At 38.5% G+C, this 17462-nt stretch overlaps 1 protein-coding gene across 4 annotated transcripts in view; it reads left to right on the top strand.

Moving 5' to 3' along the window:
• Positions 1-1610: 1610 nt before the first annotated feature.
• Positions 1611-17462, top strand: part of TAF2 (TATA-box binding protein associated factor 2) — a 62758-nt gene continuing 46906 nt past the window's right edge. The window contains exons 1-6 of one of the 4 annotated variants that reach the window (XM_061373451.1): positions 1611-2222; positions 3757-3810; positions 4707-4867; positions 14356-14471; positions 15809-15950; positions 16432-16663. In XM_061373451.1, coding sequence (XP_061229435.1) covers positions 2169-2222; positions 3757-3810; positions 4707-4867; positions 14356-14471; positions 15809-15950; positions 16432-16663 — 759 coding nt within the window. In that variant the 5' untranslated portion in view covers positions 1611-2168. Of the gene's footprint in view, positions 2223-3756; positions 3811-4706; positions 4868-14352; positions 14472-14795; positions 15228-15808; positions 15951-16431; positions 16664-17462 lie in introns of those variants that run through there. The other 3 variants (XM_061373450.1, XM_061373452.1, XM_061373453.1) reach the window with 3 other exon arrangements.

Raw genomic sequence — 17462 nt, 5'->3', positions numbered from 1 at the left:
AGAATGTACCTGAGGTAAAATTAGTTTTACAGAAGAGTACCTTTGCTTTTTAAAGAGAACTTAAAAAACTTTGTAATAGGATTTTTCACTTTTCTGTGACAAATAACTGCATATAGAAAATGTGCCTTGAAAATTTAGGGTGGAATATTGCTGTGTAAAGTAATCAAATAGGATTATTTTTTTTTATGATACTGTCATTATGTGGAGTGCATTGTAATCATTAAACGGATTGTTTACATGTCAGTGAACCAGAGTTTAATATTAAGACATTTTTTATGTATTTTTAAAGAACTTACTAATTGTAGAGGGCTTGTATACAAAAAGCACTTGCTGTATCGAAGTTACATGTAAGGTTCATCAAAAGCTTTGGAGCTGTTATCATAGGTAGTGCAGGGTGAGGGGAGACACTGAGGGGCATGACCTTATGCTTGTCCTTGCTGAACTTATTGAGGTTCCATTGGCCCACTCTTCCAGCCTATCCTGCTCATTCTTTGGAAGTGTCTACTTCCATACTTCATTCATGGTTGCTGAACTTTAGGCAACCATGGGTACAGTTGATCCCATCTTCCAGACAATTTATGAGAATATTAAACTGTGTTGGGCCCAATACTGGTCCCTGGTCCCCTAGTAAATAATCGGCTAGACAAGGAGAAATTCACCCCCACCTCTTGGTGTGGCTGGTCAGCCTGTTCCCCACCCAGCGCACAGGCGACTGCACAGGCCCGTAACATGATCGTGTCTCTTGAAGGAGGTTGTGGAACCGTATCATAAGATGCGTGCATATGTATCGTACAATGTGTCGTAGTATCCTCGCGTGCGCCCGCGTTGGGTGCGAGCCCAGCTCCTAATTATGTGTGCGCTAAGGAAGATCCGAGTGTCGGTGACCACAGCTCTACCCTGGGATCCGCAGGCGGAGGGTTCCCCACGTTTAAACCGTCGGCAGAGGGCCCAGACGCAAGCCTGGCGGAAGCACCCGGTCCACAGCAGCTTTACAGGCACAACCGTCGGAGAGGGCTGGGGCACTGCTGCACCTGAGAGGGACCCCGGAGGGTGACCGAGAGGAGAACTGCCGATTGCCGGCCCCCAACCCCTCACACCGCCTGCTGGGCATCCCCCACCCACCCTTCCGCCATCCTCAGCCGAGATCCCGCCTCTCCCCAGGCAAGGCCTGCGCATGCGCACCGTGCCCTGCGCCTACCGCCCCTGCGCTGGAGGCGCTCAGCGCGCATGCGCATAGCGACATGACCCGTCCCCGGGAGACTTCGCTATTTTGCGAGGGCATTTTCTTCTTTATTTCTAATTTCCCCGGCGACTGCCTGTGCCACCGATATTCCATCCGTCCGGAAAACACGGATCCAAAACGTTTCTTGTTCTTAAAGAACTAAAGCTCCTTTAAACGGGCTGTAACCTTTCAACTCCTAGGGGTCAAAGGTTGCCCACAAGATGGCGACCGCCTGTGAGAGAGAGCCCGCCGGCGAGGCCGGGCGGGAGCGTTACTGAGGCGCAACCTCGCGCCGCGCCGGTACGCTGCTCCCGCCCTCCATGCTGGCCGGTCCCTGCCCGTCCCGCACCGTACCGTACCATACCGCACCGCACCGCACCGCGTGTACCGTACTGCACCGAGCTGAGCCGTGGGAGCCGCCGGCACAGCCGCCGCCCGCAGCGACGATAAGGCCGGTACGCGGTGGGCTTTGCTGCGCAGCCTGCGCTTCCCAGTCATTCCACAGTCGCTCCCCCGCCCCGCCTGCCAGCGGAGGGTGCGGCCTCAGCCGGCTGTCCCGGATCGGGGACCCCTTGGCCGTGCCTGTCCAGCCGCGGCCTTCCTGACCGAGTAACTCCCACCTCCGCTGCCCGTTGAGCCGGTTATTTATCATAGTCTCTCCGGAAAGGGAGCACGCAGCGCTGCTGGACTGGTACCGTACCCCCAGTGGAGGGGTAGCGTTCTGCTCTCGTAAAAGGTTAACACAGAAAACTGCATGTCGTTTGTGCTGTAACTATGGTGCTAATCCGAGCTGAAAATGCCTGACTGGTGAGAGCCACAGATCCACTGGCTAAATGAGTGATGAAGTACAACTTGACACAGGGGAAAATCAAAGGACACATCGATCGAGGATGATGCTGATGCCATTCTGACGGTCAGCAGTGTGTGCCTAGTGCTGCTGTTCAGGATGAATAGGAAGAAAGGAGACAAAGGATTTGAGAGCCCAAGACCTTATAAATTATAAGTATCCATTTATTATTTTATTTTTAAGTTGCTATACTTGAGACCAGTGCACATTGAAACAGGCCACAGGCTGAGCTGTAACTGTTTACCTGAGAAGGTTGGAACTGCTGCTTATGATATAGCTTGCATTCAGAAAATGTGTGTTGTAAGTCTATGTTTTATGTAAATGGACTTGCGCATGGATGGTGAGTCTGTCAACCATGCAGTCTCATAAAGATATGTACACTGTGCTCTCCAAACCTTAGAGATTTCCACACATTGTCAGTACTACAGACCATGCTGCTGTGTCTCATCCCTGCTGCTCTGTCAAACCCTTTTGACTTAAGGGTTTGTATAATTATTTGTAAAAAATGCTTGCGTTTGCAACAAGCAGCCTTGTTAAGCAAATTGTCATTTTTGCACATGGATTGTTTTGGTTGTAACCAAACTCTAAAGCAGTTGGTTGGGGGTTTCAATGGGTATTTATGTATTTCTGTTTATGACTCCTTGATTTCTTTAGAAATCTGTAACACAGGGTAATTTGTAAATAGAATCAGTCTTGTTCTCAGATACATATTAGCATGTAGGTAATGTCTGAATCCATCTTGGATGCTAGATGTTATCATTCTCTTGTAGGAATTTTTATTGAACTTGCCTAGCTGAAGCAAAGTCAATTTTTAATGCACAGGTTACATGATTATGTGCATATAGTGTGAGATGGTGGCATGAAAATTGAATTATGACAAGGTTGTATCTTTAGTCATGAATAACATGACGGCAAAATGTAGTGAAAATGCCACCTACTACAGAAAAGACAGAAAAATAACTTCCAGAGGTTTATAAAAGTTAGAATTACTACTTTATCTTCATTTGTTAAAACTGAGTTTTATTTACCAGGAGTTCTAATACGTCATTCAAAATCTAAGCAAATACATTTGATTTGTTTAAAATACCTATCTTAGTTAATATATAGCCATTATTTAAAGTAAAAAATTCTTATGATACGAAATTGTAAAAGCCTATACTGCATTGTTTCATGTATAGTACCTGCTTACATAAATGATGTGAGAATCAATTCACCAGCTAAATTTTCCATAGGTGTCTCATTGCAGACGTTATAGCTGCTTGCAAATTGTAGTACTGCACGTCAGTAAAGTGTTAGAACTTGATTCTGTGCCTTTAGTAATACAAGATTTTTACATACTAGTAGATAATGTTCAAAAGTGATGTTGTTATCTTCTGGTATCATTAGAATCTTGGTGTGATGCTATATTTGATTTTACTGAAACTTTTCTGACCTTATGTGCAGCTTCCATTCATTATTTATTTTGGACCATGTAAGAGATTTAGACAGTTATGAATACTTATAGAGCCAATCCAAACCATTCTGTGATTCTATGAAGTACATGCTGTACACAGTATTTATCTATATGTACATACATCCTGTATGAGCTTTCTATTAAAAAAAAAAGGATTAAAATGTTATTTTAAATGTTTTCATTTGTGTAAAACTTAACTTATTTTAATTTTTTTCTTTTTTTTTTTCCAGCACAACTCACCAGGTAGTTTGTATCAACAACATAAATTTTCAGAGAAAGTCTGTTGTAGTAAGTATTTTTTAATAAAATGTGAAAGTAGAAATTAAATGTCTGGGTTTTCTTCATGCTTTTAGAGGAAATAACTTCACACACAAGCTAATTATGTTCTTCAGCTTCTTTATGTTTTATACCTTCTAATCTCAGAAGTCTGGCACTCCTCGATATGCATTAAATAAGATACTATGTGAACACCTTAATCTCTGTAAGGGAAAGCTTTCTGAAAGGAAGCATTGCATTGTAAATAGTGTTACAGAGCAATCTGCAATTCAAAACTGATGTTCAGCACTGGGTTAGCTGATGTCAGGGGTTGGGTTTATAGAGTTCTGTAGCTTGAATGTGGGTTCACTGGGGCTTTGAAGAGACTGCTACAATTTCAGACCTGAAGTCATTGTGGCTTTTTGTGAATTTCAATACTTGACGGAGTGGATTCTGCCTAGGTTTAAAAAAAATCATCTTGAGCTCAGATACCAAAACCTAAAACACAGTGATGGAAAACATAATGATGAAGAACATAGTGATGCCAGTAACTTGAAGTCTAGTCATTAGAGCCAGGTCATTCCCAGGAAAACACTCACAGAATCATAGAATAGGTAGGGTTGGAAAGCACCTTAAGATCATCTGGTTCCAACCGCCCTGCTATAGGCAGGAACACCTTGCACTGTACCATGTCTCATGATTGTTGGTCATGTCTTTTCTTATTTTGTTTCATAGCCAGGAAAATCCACTTGTTAAATGGTATGACACAAAGTGTAGTCTAGACTCTTCTAAATGGGCAAACCAGTTTCCTTTTAAAATGAAAAAATATTTTTTAACCTACAATTTTTCCTTCAAATTGCATTAATAAGATTATGCAGTTTGTGAGTTGTTAAAGATTTTATAGCAGGTTTTGGTTTGTGTTTTCGTAGGGTTATGTGGAACTGACAATATTTCCCACAGTTGCAAACCTGAATAGGATCAAGCTGAATAGTAAACAGTGCCGGATTTACAGAGTAAGAGTCAATGATTTAGAAGCAGCTTTCATCTACAATGATCCGACACTGGAGGTTTGTCACCATGAGTCAAAACAGTAAGTGTTGTTTTTAGAAGTCTGCAGATGCAGTGTATTATGTTGCTGTCAAGCATGACCTGTTTTACTGTACTGGCACGTTTTGGCTGGTGATTTCGTAATGATAACTTTTGGTATCAGGACTAAATTCTGGGAGAGAATTTTGGCAATAATTTTGACTCTGTGCTATTATTTTTTTAGAATTTCTTTTACTAACATTTCTTTGTATTACAGATTTGAAGAAATATGTGAAACTTTTTTATGGTGAAAAAGTGGTGAATATTGGTAGTAGTCTCAGTGATTTTTATGATGTGTAATGTCAGATTGGATGATCATTTTTCTTGCTTCCTATTTTTAAGCATAAGAATAGTCATACAGTATCAAGTTTTGGGGAATATTTCCTATTTTCCCAACAAGTTTTTGTAAGAGTTGCTTCTGATTTTATTCAGTACATCTAGGTAGCCTTATGTATAATTAACTTATTACTTTGAAACAAATAATAGGCATAAGGCAAGTCATGCGACTGTATCACATTAATTATTAGACTACTAAATTAAGATGCTGTCCTTCAGCTGTCTGTTGTGTCCTCTTGGACAGTGATTGCTCTGAGAGATTTGCTAGCTGAAAAGATGGAGAGGGCTCAGTAAGCAGTTGATGCCACCTTGGTTAGCTCACATAGCTGATGAAGGCAGATAGGAACTAGCTAGTCTTATTTTGAAGCAAACTCTAGAGAGTTCTTACAGTCCTGCCGGTTAGATTTGTGAGAACAGTGGTGTTCTCAAATGACGTGGATCTGTAAGAGATTGTCTACCCATTGCCTTAACAGTCATTAATTAAAGAGAGCCTTTGAGGTGTTTCTTAGCCCAATTTAGCTTTCAGGTTAAATATGACTTAGTCTCTCTGACTGTAAACTAAAGTATTAAAGTTATTGAATATGACTTAGTCTCTCTGACTGTAAACTAAAGTATTAAAGTTATTGAATATGACTTAGTCTCTCTGACTGTAAACTAAAGTATTAACGTTATTGAATTGTTGTTGAGTTACTGAAATTCAAGTGCTACTTTTTATCCTAAGCTATGTATCCTTGCATTTGACCTGTTTGCATATGGCACTATATTCCTTTATTCGTCACTTATGCAAGAGTTCTAATAATTCAGCTTACAATGCTCATTTATATAGGAGACTGACTTGGATATCAGAGTTCTGACATTTTGTTTGAGTTAATACTGAAACATTTGGGTTGAGTTGATACTGAAACATTTGCGTTGATACTGAAACATTTGAGTCTGATTTGAGTTGAGTCGATACCGAAACATTTGAGTCTGTTAATTCTGTAATTCCTATCTGGTTTTGACTCAGTAAGTAAAAAAATTCAGAATCCTCACTGGAGAATTCTGATCATTGTGAAGAGCTGGAAAATAAAGTTTTTGGTCTTTCCTAAGGAATCAAACTTTCATTATTTATTAGCATACTAGATGAGAATATAAGTCTTAGAATATTATAGGAACTCATTTTAATATTTGAAGAGTTTCAAATTTATTTACCATCTGATATTGAAGAGCAAGTTTAAAATCATGTAGCTTCCCACATATTTTGGGGAAAAGATGGGAAGAGACTTTGGTAAAAATCTGTCATCTGGATTTTGGTAAGAGAAGCGACATGGGCAAAGTTTTTCACTAAATATTCTCTTCTGATTTTACTGAAACTTAGTTTGTGTTCTCACACCTTCTTTTGGCTGGCTTGGTTAAGTCTACAGTTTGCTGAATTGTTGAAGAACTTCTACTGAAAGCACTATACGTGTTTAACAGTGGCTAATATGAAATCGCAGAGTCCTTTAGGTTGGAACAGGCTTATTGAAATCACTTAGTCCAACCCCTCAGCTCAAGCGGGGTCAGCTAGATCAGATTGCACAAGGCTGACTCCAGTTTGGTTTTGAGTATCTCCAAGGGTAGAAACTCTATGGGCAACTTGCTCCAGTGTTTGATAACCATCATAGTAGTAAAGCATTTTCTTGTTTACAGGTGGAATTTAATATATTTTGTGTCCACTGTCACAGAGGCAGTGTGCACAAACTGAAACCCAGGAAATTTCCTCTGAACATCAGGAAACCTTTTTTTTACTGTGAGGTTGACTGAGCCCTGGGACAGTTTGCCCAGAGAAGTTATGGAGTCTCCATCCTTGGAGATATTCACAAACATTTGGACATGTTCCTGGGCAACTGGCTTTAGGTGGTCCTGCTTGAGCAGGGATTGGACCACATGATGTCCACAGGTCCCTTCCAGCCTCAACCATTCTGTGATTCTGTAAATAACTTCATCCTGAATAACTGCTGGAAGATGTGAGAAAGGTGCAGCATTTAAAATTACCAGAGTGAGCACTCCATTATGTTAAGAAAGGGATCAGGAGAGAGAATTCTGTCATTTTGTGGAGAAAGTGAGGTTTTGTTTATCATTCTAGTGGTATAGTGGAACATCATCCTTTTCCGTATTACCCTTTTTAACAGCAATTAATGAAATTCGAGGACAATGCATGCAAAGCGAAATACTGTCTCTCAGAGGGCTATAGTGGCCTGTGGTTTTTACTACTGCAGGTTTTCACATCACTGTTTGAACTTAATAGAAGGTCTCTGTATTTCATAATTCCTGTGTTATTCATAGTTACGAAAGAAAGAGCTCAGCAAATATTCTTAATCAGAAACTGGTATGCCTCTTTTCTGTATCTTGTATTACATGATTTAGAAATCATGTGGTTTACAAAGTATCGAATGTGAATTTTTTCTGTGGACATACCTGGTCACACCTGGGTATCAAGCACAATGGTAGTAGCTAAGTTTGGATTAAGTACAGCATCTCTGCTCTTAAGGCAGGATTACAAACAGAAATGCTGTTATTGTGGTTTAAACCCAGTCAGGCAGCTCATTCACTCACTCCCCCCTTTCTTTCCCTCCCCCTCAGAAGGGACTGAGAGGAGAATCAAAAAGAATGCAACTCCCACTGGTTGAGATAAGAACAGTTTAGTAACTTAAGTTATAACACAAATTACCACCGCTACCACCAATAATAATAATGATAAAGGAAATAACAAGGGAAGAGAATACAACACCTCACCACCAGCCGACTGATAACTTGCCCCCCCAGCCCGACCAAGCACTGACCGATACCTCCTCCAACCCGCAGTCTTAACCCTTCCAGGTAACTCTCAGTTACATCCTGGGCATGACGTGCTGTGGTATGGAATACCTCTTCGGCTAGTTTGGATCAGGTGTCCTGTCTCTGCTTCCTCCCGGCTTCCCCTCCTCCCTGGCAGAGCATGGTGCTCAGAAAGTCCTTGGTCAGACTAAAACATTTGAGTGGTAACTAAAACCATCGGTGTTATCAACACCGTTCCCAGGACGAAAGTTGAAAACACAGCACTGCACCAGCCACTAAGAAGGAGAAAAAATCACTGCTACGGCTGAACCCAGGACAGTTGTAAATCTTAAAAACTCTAGAATTAGACCCTAAAAAAGAAAGAATCATCAGTGCGTTTCCTCTGCCCTTCTTTATAAAGAACTGCTGCTGGAAACCATGGTGGTTTGTAGTAGTCTTTACATCAAATCACCTCATCATCTCTTCCAAGTTCTCATTTGTTATGGCAAGTTTAGTGATGATGTTTTTTGTACCCTTGCAGCTGAATTAGATATATCAATTGTTTTGAACAAGACACAGATTAGTCATCAGGTTTTGTTTCTGATGTTATAGAAATAGTTACCTTTTACATGTTTTTTTGCAGTAGTCTATTGAACGAGTAAATATGATATGCAGATGGTTCTTGGCAACCTATTTATTTAAAAGAATTTGGTTTGCATCTTTGCTCTTTCCTGTGGTGTGTAGTAAATAAAAAAACCCTGAAGTTTTAAGGTTTTGTGTATAAACATTTTCTTGCTTTTATAAAGCTTTTGGTTTACTTAAATGTTGATTTCTAAAAGAATACATAAAGTATGTAGAAAAAGTTATTAATTTAATGTTATCCTTCTTATCTTGTTTTATAAAAGTTAAAATATTTTAAAGAATTCTTACTCCCTTAGTAAGAGAATTCAATTAAAATAGAAAATTCTGTATTTAAAGCCACTATAATTATTTCTTTGTGAAGACTTGCTGCAGCATCTGTGACTTGATTGTTTGCTCATAGAAGGTGAAGGCCAAGTGAAGCGAGTAATTGTTTATGTTGTGCAAATTTTGGCATGCAAGAAAACAGTTAAAAGAGGTTTGAGGAAGTCAAGATTAAAGAGAGCTTTCTCTGTGAAATCCAGACAGCACCAGCTGAATTGTTTCTGTCTCACCCTGGTGTCAGATCAGCTCTTTGTGCTCTGAATTTGAGCATTCAACTTGTTTTCAGTTCAAGTAATACTTTTGTGTTTTATAATCTATTAGTGCAAAAATCATGGGCACTTGGTCTCCATCATTTCACATTTTCAGCATTGCATAAGATGAAACAACTTTTCTCTCTTGTCACTTACGCTGAATGACAAAACCCCTCAGTAAGAAGGGAATAAAAAATGGGCAAATTTCGTCAGAAATGTTAGAAATCTTTAATTTGTGTGTAAAATATATTTTCAGCTTTGATACCATTGCCAGTTTACCTGTCAGTCCCAAACCATAATTTCAGGTAACAACTGAAAGGACCTTTAAAGTTTTATCTAGAAATAACATCAGTCTTCCATCTTGTCATTTCTTCGTGATGCTTCAGGACATCATAGATTTTTCATATTGGCATAGATGGATGAATTTACAGAATGCAGTCACTTCCTCTCTGGCTGAGCAAACCTCTGAACAGTGCTGTAAGGTAGAAAACAATTCACATCATTTTGCCATGTGTACACCAGGTGGCAGAGAATCCCGTCTGGTTCAGACTTTTAAGGAAGAGTTTGCAGTCTTGTAAATTACAAATAGTGTTGGAGAATGCCTGTTTGGGTGTTGGTGTAGGACTGCTGTTGTTGAATGTTCCAGCTGCCTCCATCCTCCTCATCTTCCCTCTTGTAAATTGTTGCATTCTCAATTCTGTCAATATAGTGTAAGTGGCAATTATTTTTCTGGGCTCTGGTATCTAGAAATCCCACTGTGTATTCTGACTACTGAGAAAATTGTTTGTATCTCAGCGCCATTTACATTAAACCAGGCAAATCCTACAGGTAGGATTGTAAACTGTTAAATAGCTGCAGCAAAAGTTTGGAGTTTAGTGCAGTGGTTTGATCTCTGTTAAGTTTGTGATGATCCTGCTGTTGGATGATTATGTGCTTCACATGTTTGTGTGATAACAGCTGTGTAGGGTTGAGAAGCTATTGCATGACATTATTATTCATGTGTAAAGGAAGATATGTTTATAGGTAGCTAATGTACACATAATGCTTTCCTGTGTTTCCTGTGTGTTGGTCCTCTATTCAGCGTAGTTTTATCCTTTGGCAGTGTATACTTGTTCATTCACTAGTTCAGCTTTATTTTTTCTTTTTGAACTTTAAGCCTGTAGTTTTTAAACATTAAAATATGAAGATGTTTTGGTATCCTCTAACATACTTGTTGCTTCAGTTGCAAGCAGCAGTAATGTGTGAGAGCATGATGTGGTAGCCTTTAGGACATGTCTTGCAACATTCTGAGAAATCAGTGATCAAACCTTTAGCATATACATAAGATAGAAAAATAACTGGTGGGCTGAGCATATGTTGTGCTGTAATAAATAGCTTTCATTTCCACTGGTATGATGCTTATCTGGTTGTAAATTCATGGTAGACTTTGTTAGAAATAAACAAAAGTGTAGAGAACTTTTGAAGAAAGAGATGGCAAAGCCCTTAACCTTTAGCAAGAATGAAAATTAATTTTTTCAGTGTGCCAAAGATTTAAATTATTGCCTTATTAATAAATTACCTACATGTGTACATATTTCATATAAATATATATATTTAAAATATGCTAGATATGTGCTATATCATGTATTTGGGGGGTTGGACTCAAAAACCAAGTGTTAATTGTATCTGGGAAGGGCAGTAAAATAGCAAATGAATACAAGTAATGAAGAATAATGAATTATATGTGGATCAGATAACTTATTTTGCCAAGCTGATGTTAAGTACTGTAGGAAAAAAAGTGGTTTATCAGCTGTAAGTTTGGGCTGTGTGATAGTTCAGTAGCACTGCTGCAGCAAGTGTCCAGGCTAGCAACAAGCATCCATCTGAGTTGTAATTAACTGTGTTTTGGGTAAATTGTGGTAATAAAAGGTATCTCTATCAGGATAAAATGTGAATCATGTCCCATACAGAATGGTTGGGATTGGAAGGGGTCTCTGGAGATTATCTATTGTCAACCCACACTTAGCATTAGGAAAACATCTTTTTCCTTGGGCTGTAACTTTTGACATGTGCTCTGTTTTTGTTAAAATGGCCGTATTGAGTTTATTGAGATTAGTACAACCTATGAAACAAATTAATCTGTGGTACTAAGCCTTCAGTGGATTCCTTTTACAATGAATCACCCATTTGAATTGGAACACTTCACAAAAATAGAAATATCAGAATAGACTGTTTTCCATAAAATGCTAAGCCCTGTGGAATCTACCTTCCTTTTTTTTTTTTTTTTTTCTGTAAAATCATGACATTTTCCTGTCTATGAACCCATTGATGTTTAAAATGTAACCACAAGCTCACATCATGATCCCCAAATTTGGAACAAATTCTCACTGATGTATTGGAAAGGGATCCCCTGTCAATAATAGTGAATTTTCAGAACCAGTTTAGATTAAAATTAAAAACGTTGAGGCTTTACAGTCTAACAGGATGTTACTGTTGTTTTCTGTTGCCAGTGTCTTTAATTGCTAAGCTAGTTCTTAGTCATGTCGTCTTTTCTTAACATTTTCCTGATAGTATTTGTTTGACTTCCTAGGATGCCATTTGAAGGCAGCTTAAAGCAGCATCGATCGGAGTGGTTATGATCCCACTCGTAGTCTTCTGTCCCTCAGTAGCAGCACTTCTTTGACCCCTCAGTATGTCAGATCAGGGAGCTAAACCAGTAAACCAACTGAAAGCTGTCTGCAAAGAAAAAAAAGCCCCTTTTTTTCATTCCACTTGACATTTGGCACTTTCAGCTGCATCACCACAGGGTTGGGTGAACAGTGGTCCTCTTAGTGATGGAGTAGGAATGTGTGGCTGAGACTAGGAGACAACACATCAGCTGAAGTTTAATTTGGTTTGAATTGTTCTTGAACCATAGCTGAAGGGAAAAAATTATTACGTATTAAAACTTGTGATTTGGGTGTTTCTATGCTCATATGCTCCTACTTACTATTCACATCTCATTTTCAGAAGCTTCCAAGCAAAGTAGACAAGTTTACTGCTCCTAACATTCTCAGTCTTGGTAGTGGTGCCAGGGAATTTGTGCACTGTTATTGCCAAAGATGAAGAACTGCATGAAAATATGTTCTCAATATATTTCAGTGTTTTAGCAAAGTTTTTTAGATGTAAAAGGCTAGGAATATAACCATGGTGGTTGACATACCTAGACTTACAGGATGATGCTGGCATGGTTAATTACCCTTCAGTCTTCCAAGTAAGGTACTATAATTTGGGCCGAATGCTGTTTTCTCTGTGGGTGGTGAACAGAGAATGGTTAGATGAAAGCAAAATCCCGACATGAGATCATGTCTGCTTTGTGTGGACTTTAGATTCCATGGAAGAGTGGAGTCTGCAGCCAAAACTTAACTCCATCATGGTGCAGTAATCCTGCACCTGGGTTGGGACAAGCCCTGGTATCAATGCAGTCTGGGGGATGAATGGATTCAGAGCAGCCCTGTGGAGAAAGACTTGGGGCTAGTGGTGGATGCAAAGCTGGACATGAGCCGGCAGTGTGTGCTCGTAGCCCAGAAAGCCAACTGTATCCTCGGCTGCATCAAATGAGAGTGGCCAGGAGGTCAAAGGAGGTGATCCTACCCCTCTACTCTGCTCTCATGAGACCCCACCTGTAGTACTGCACCCAGCTCTGGGACCCCCAATGTAAGAAGGACGTGGATGTGTTGGAGTTAGTCCAGAGGAGGCCGTGAAGATTATCAGAGTGCTGAAACACCTCCCCAATGAAGACAGGCTGAAAGAGCTGGGCTTGTTCAGCCTGGAGAAGAGAAGGCTCTAGGGAGACCTTATTGTGGCCTTTCAATACTTCAGGGAGGACCTGTAAGAAAGATGTGGACAGACTTTTTAGCAGGTCCTGTATCAATAGGACAGGGGTATTTAAATGGCTTTAAACTAAAAGAGGGGAAATTCAGGCTGGAAATATGAATTTTTTTTATGCAGAGGATGTTGAAACATTGGCACGTGATATGTTAGATGCCTCATCCCTGGCAATGTTCAAGGTCAGGGCGGACAGGACTTTGAACAACTTGATCTAGTTGAAGAGGTCCTTGCTGAAGGCAGGAGGGTTGGAGAAGGTGACCTTTAAAGGTCTCTTCCAACCCAAACTATTCTATGATTCTGTGGTAGCTTTATGTTGGATTGTGGCTTTGTCCCCACATTGCTTGGATTAATCAGTGACACCTACATTCTGGAAAAAACTATGGTGAGTAATTCAAGCACTTTCTCTTCAGATACGGAGTTGTGGAAGCCTTCGAAGAGCTCTCTGTACTGGAGGATTATAATTAAGAAAGGTTTTACTCCCATATTTCATGATTTAACAATCCATTTTTAGAAAGTATGAAAGCTATCATGTAAAGATGCAAAAGCAGGTTTAGTTTTGGACTTGACTGGTCATCCTCCAGCATTTGAACATAATCATATTAAATAATAAGATACCATCCTGCTCATGACCACTTTAACAGTGGACATATGCAGTAGGTAACAATCTAAGTCATAACTGAAGTAATGGAATGAAATGCACAGTGAAGTAGAAACTAATATATAGTATCTTAAATCAAACCTGATTACACTAAAAGTATAATGCATATTTCTAAGTTTGTGTGTTAAGGCCAAAACTCTAGCATCTAATATTTTATGTGATATTAACAAGTGCATAAAACTATTACTATCCATCAAGCTAAGGGAATACCATTGCCAAGCTAAAATCTCACTACATTTAGAAAAGCAACTTAAAAGCAAAACTGCAATATATGAGGAGGCACATCTTCAAGACAGATATTTAGAATAAGCATACAAGCTTAATCCAAAATTTATAAAAACCATTTTATTTTCTAGTCCAATAAATATAACTATTACTCCTATTGGGAAGAAAATAGCACTGAGCATTTCTCATTTAATTTATTGTGGATTATTACTGCTTAAGATTTTTGATCACAGATCTTTTCTGTAAGAGCCTGGGTTCTGGGGTTTGAAATCTAATTTGTACTCCTCCTTTTTCCCTCTACTCCTTTAAAATCAAAACAGAATACTTGGTTGAACATGCACCATGAAATTCAGTATAGAAATCATACCATTTCCAAAGCTGTTTTTTGTAGTTCAGCATGTTCTTTAAGAATTAACTGGGTATTTCTGACAGGAGGAATCTCAACTATTTTTCCAATGCCTATGCTGCTGCAGTCAGTGCTGTGGACCCAGATGCTGGAAATGGAGAACTTTGCATTAAGGTTCCCTCAGAGCTCTGGAAACATGTTGATGGTAAAGTAAAGAGAATATATTGAAAGCTTAATTTAAGATGCACAAGGTTGTTAGCTACTAGTTTGCGTAGAAAATTTTAGATAAACAGAAGTAACATTACATTGTTTTGTGACATGATATATTTCCTTTTTCCACACCAATATCTTTCCAGTTGAAGCTTAAAAATACCTTCATGCTTCTGAATAATGCAGAGAAGTGGTTGCAAGATTTCTTAACACTCTTTACAAACTCACTCTTGGGTGATCATGAGCCCAGAAGGAAGTTGCTGTAATGGAATATACTGACTTGGTAACTTGTGATACTGAAGTTGCTTACAATTTATATGATCCAACAAGAAAATAATTTACAAGGATATGTCTGTATACATATTTAAAAAAAAAAAAAACCAAACTGTATTATTTTTTCCCCATCTCACTTTGAAGAATAGTCATTTTTAAATTGATTTGGTAGAGAAAAGTAGACTATTTTATAAACTGGTACACTGGATCCTGGAACAAGTAGCTGCTTTAATAAATCAGTCTCCAGTGTTGATTATTTTCTTACATGGATTTTCTTAGTTTTTTGTTTTCTTACATCGTTGTATCAGGTTTTCCCATGCTTTTATACGACCTGTGAGAAAATAATAACTGTATCATGAAACTGACTCACACAGTGTTGTCAGATACACCTTAATGGGAAAGACACTTGTGTATTTTAACTTTGGTTTAAGTTCCCGTTGCCTTACTTCCAAGCATAGAAGGGAAAATATTCAAACAGGTATAATTTTTCTTTTTAAAGTTTAATGCCAAAATATGGTGAGACTTGTTGGATAAATTTTACCATAGGCTTTATTTTTCTTGCCAGTCTATTCATAGGTGAGATTTCTGTGAAACTAAACCAAAGCAAAGACACTTAAGTTACAGGAAAATTTTAAACTATAATAAGAGGTTTTAAGAAACTGCAAATGACAATAACATGTATTTTAAGAATGTGCCTATTACATGCAGTTTTTGTGTAGAAAAACTATTTCAGCAAGGTACAAAGGAAGTCATGGGTAGAGTATAATCAATGTAGAAAGATTCTTTATTATTGGGGAGTTGAAAGATGAACTGTAACTGCAGTTGCAGATTTTATTATTTAATAAAATTCTTTTCAATTCATATCCTGTAAATTAAAGCTTAAGAGGTCTCAGTTTTATAAGCTTTTGAGCTGTATTTTATAAGTGGACCTGACAGTCTATGAGAACGAAGAAAACATGTAATCTTGAAAGAGCGAGAGTCCAAACCTGAATGATTATTCTGAAATAAATTGCATGTAATATGTATATGTTTACTCCCATTTTGTTCTTGGTGTTGCAGAGTTAAAAGTCCTGAAGGTGCATATAAACTTTTCCTTGGACCAGCCAAAAGGAGGCCTTCATTTTGTGGTACCCAACATGGAGGGCAGCATGGCAGAAAGAGGGGCTCATGTCTTTTCATGTGGTTATCAAAATTCTACGAGGTAAGAAAACTGTCTTTGAATGTTAGACTGTATTTCCTATTTAATCGCAAAGTGTAGGAAATGCAAATAATTTCTTTGAATTCTTGTAAGTTTGAAACATTGTAGAACTTAACTTGCTTTCGAAAGAAGCTTGAAAGGCTATGAAGTAGCATCTAATGATTAGTAATTTGGATTTCTAGTCTTCCTAGCTCTGCAGGAGGTAATGGCAAGGAAACTTGTAATGATTTATAAAATTAATATGCAGTGGCAGTCAGGTGTTCAAGGCCAGGTTGGACAGGGTAACATGGTTTAGTGGGAGGTGTCCCTTGCCGTGACAGGGGGGTTGGAACTAGATGATCTTAAGGTCCTTTCCAACCCTAACTATTCTATGATTCTATGATCCAGAGTATTTATAGTTTGGAATTTGGGAGAAAAATCAGCTGTGAAAAAAGAGAGCATTATATAATTGTTAACCATTTTTCCCCAATCTTGACTTCCCTAGATTTTGGTTTCCTTGTGTTGATTCATATTCTGAGTTGTGTACCTGGAAACTTGAGTATACTGTAGATGCTGCAATGGTGGCTGTTTCAAATGGAGATTTGGTGGAAACTGTATATACCCATGATATGAGAAAGAAGACTTTTCATTACATGCTGACTATTCCAACTGCAGCTTCTAACATCTCCTTGGCAATAGGACCTTTTGAAATCCTTGTTGATCCATATATGCATGAGGTAATAATTTTCATAGAGGCCTTGTTTTTTCTTAGTAATGAATTAGTGACTGTTTTTATTGCAGTCAGTATATATTGGTAAAATGTGGTATGTCTAGATACGACCTCCATGAATACAGTTATATGGTAATCTTGTCTTGTAATGTCTGTATTTAAATTTGTCTTTGAAGTAAAGCCTTTGAATCAGCAATAATTCCACTTATGCCAGATTTACGGGGCAAGTTTAGCTGGAGTTGGTAAAAGCATTTTTCTCAAAATAGCTTTAAACCAATTCTGTTGCTGGTAGTAGATTAAAATGGTTGCTACACATTTGAGTAGTTTTCTGAGCTGAATTTGACATTGAGTTTTCATTCTTAACAGATTGTTTCCATAATGTTGAAGTCCACCCATTTATATTTACATCTGTAGTTTCAGATGGGGTAAGGATGGACTTGGCAGGCACATAAAGGTACCAATTTAGCGTAAAGACTGGCCTGTATATTCTTCCTCTGAAAGCATGGTATGAATATACTGGTAAATAGCTATGTTTTCCTTGATCCAAAGGCAAACATCAGATTTTAGTCCTCAGAATGGTGTTCTGTTGACTTTTATTGGTGGGACATACTCACTTGTGAAAGGTAATAACTTAAAAAATACCAGTTGTTATTTGAAAAACCCAAGCTGATAAATTTCTGCAGTTTGACTTCTACAGAACTCTCTTGAATTATACTTCTTGAACTGTACAATCTCAATTTTGTTCCTGTGTCACTGTTGAAGCAATATCATTGGCTACATCATAAGTTTGTGGAAAACACAATAAT

The sequence above is a fragment of the Neopsephotus bourkii genome, unplaced genomic scaffold, assembly GCF_033783945.1.
Source record: "Neopsephotus bourkii isolate Nb327-2 ecotype Australia unplaced genomic scaffold, CSIRO-AGI_Nbou_v1 NB_1630, whole genome shotgun sequence".
Taxonomy (NCBI): domain Eukaryota; kingdom Metazoa; phylum Chordata; class Aves; order Psittaciformes; family Psittacidae; genus Neopsephotus; species Neopsephotus bourkii.
This window is presented reverse-complemented; position numbering and strand designations above follow the sequence as displayed.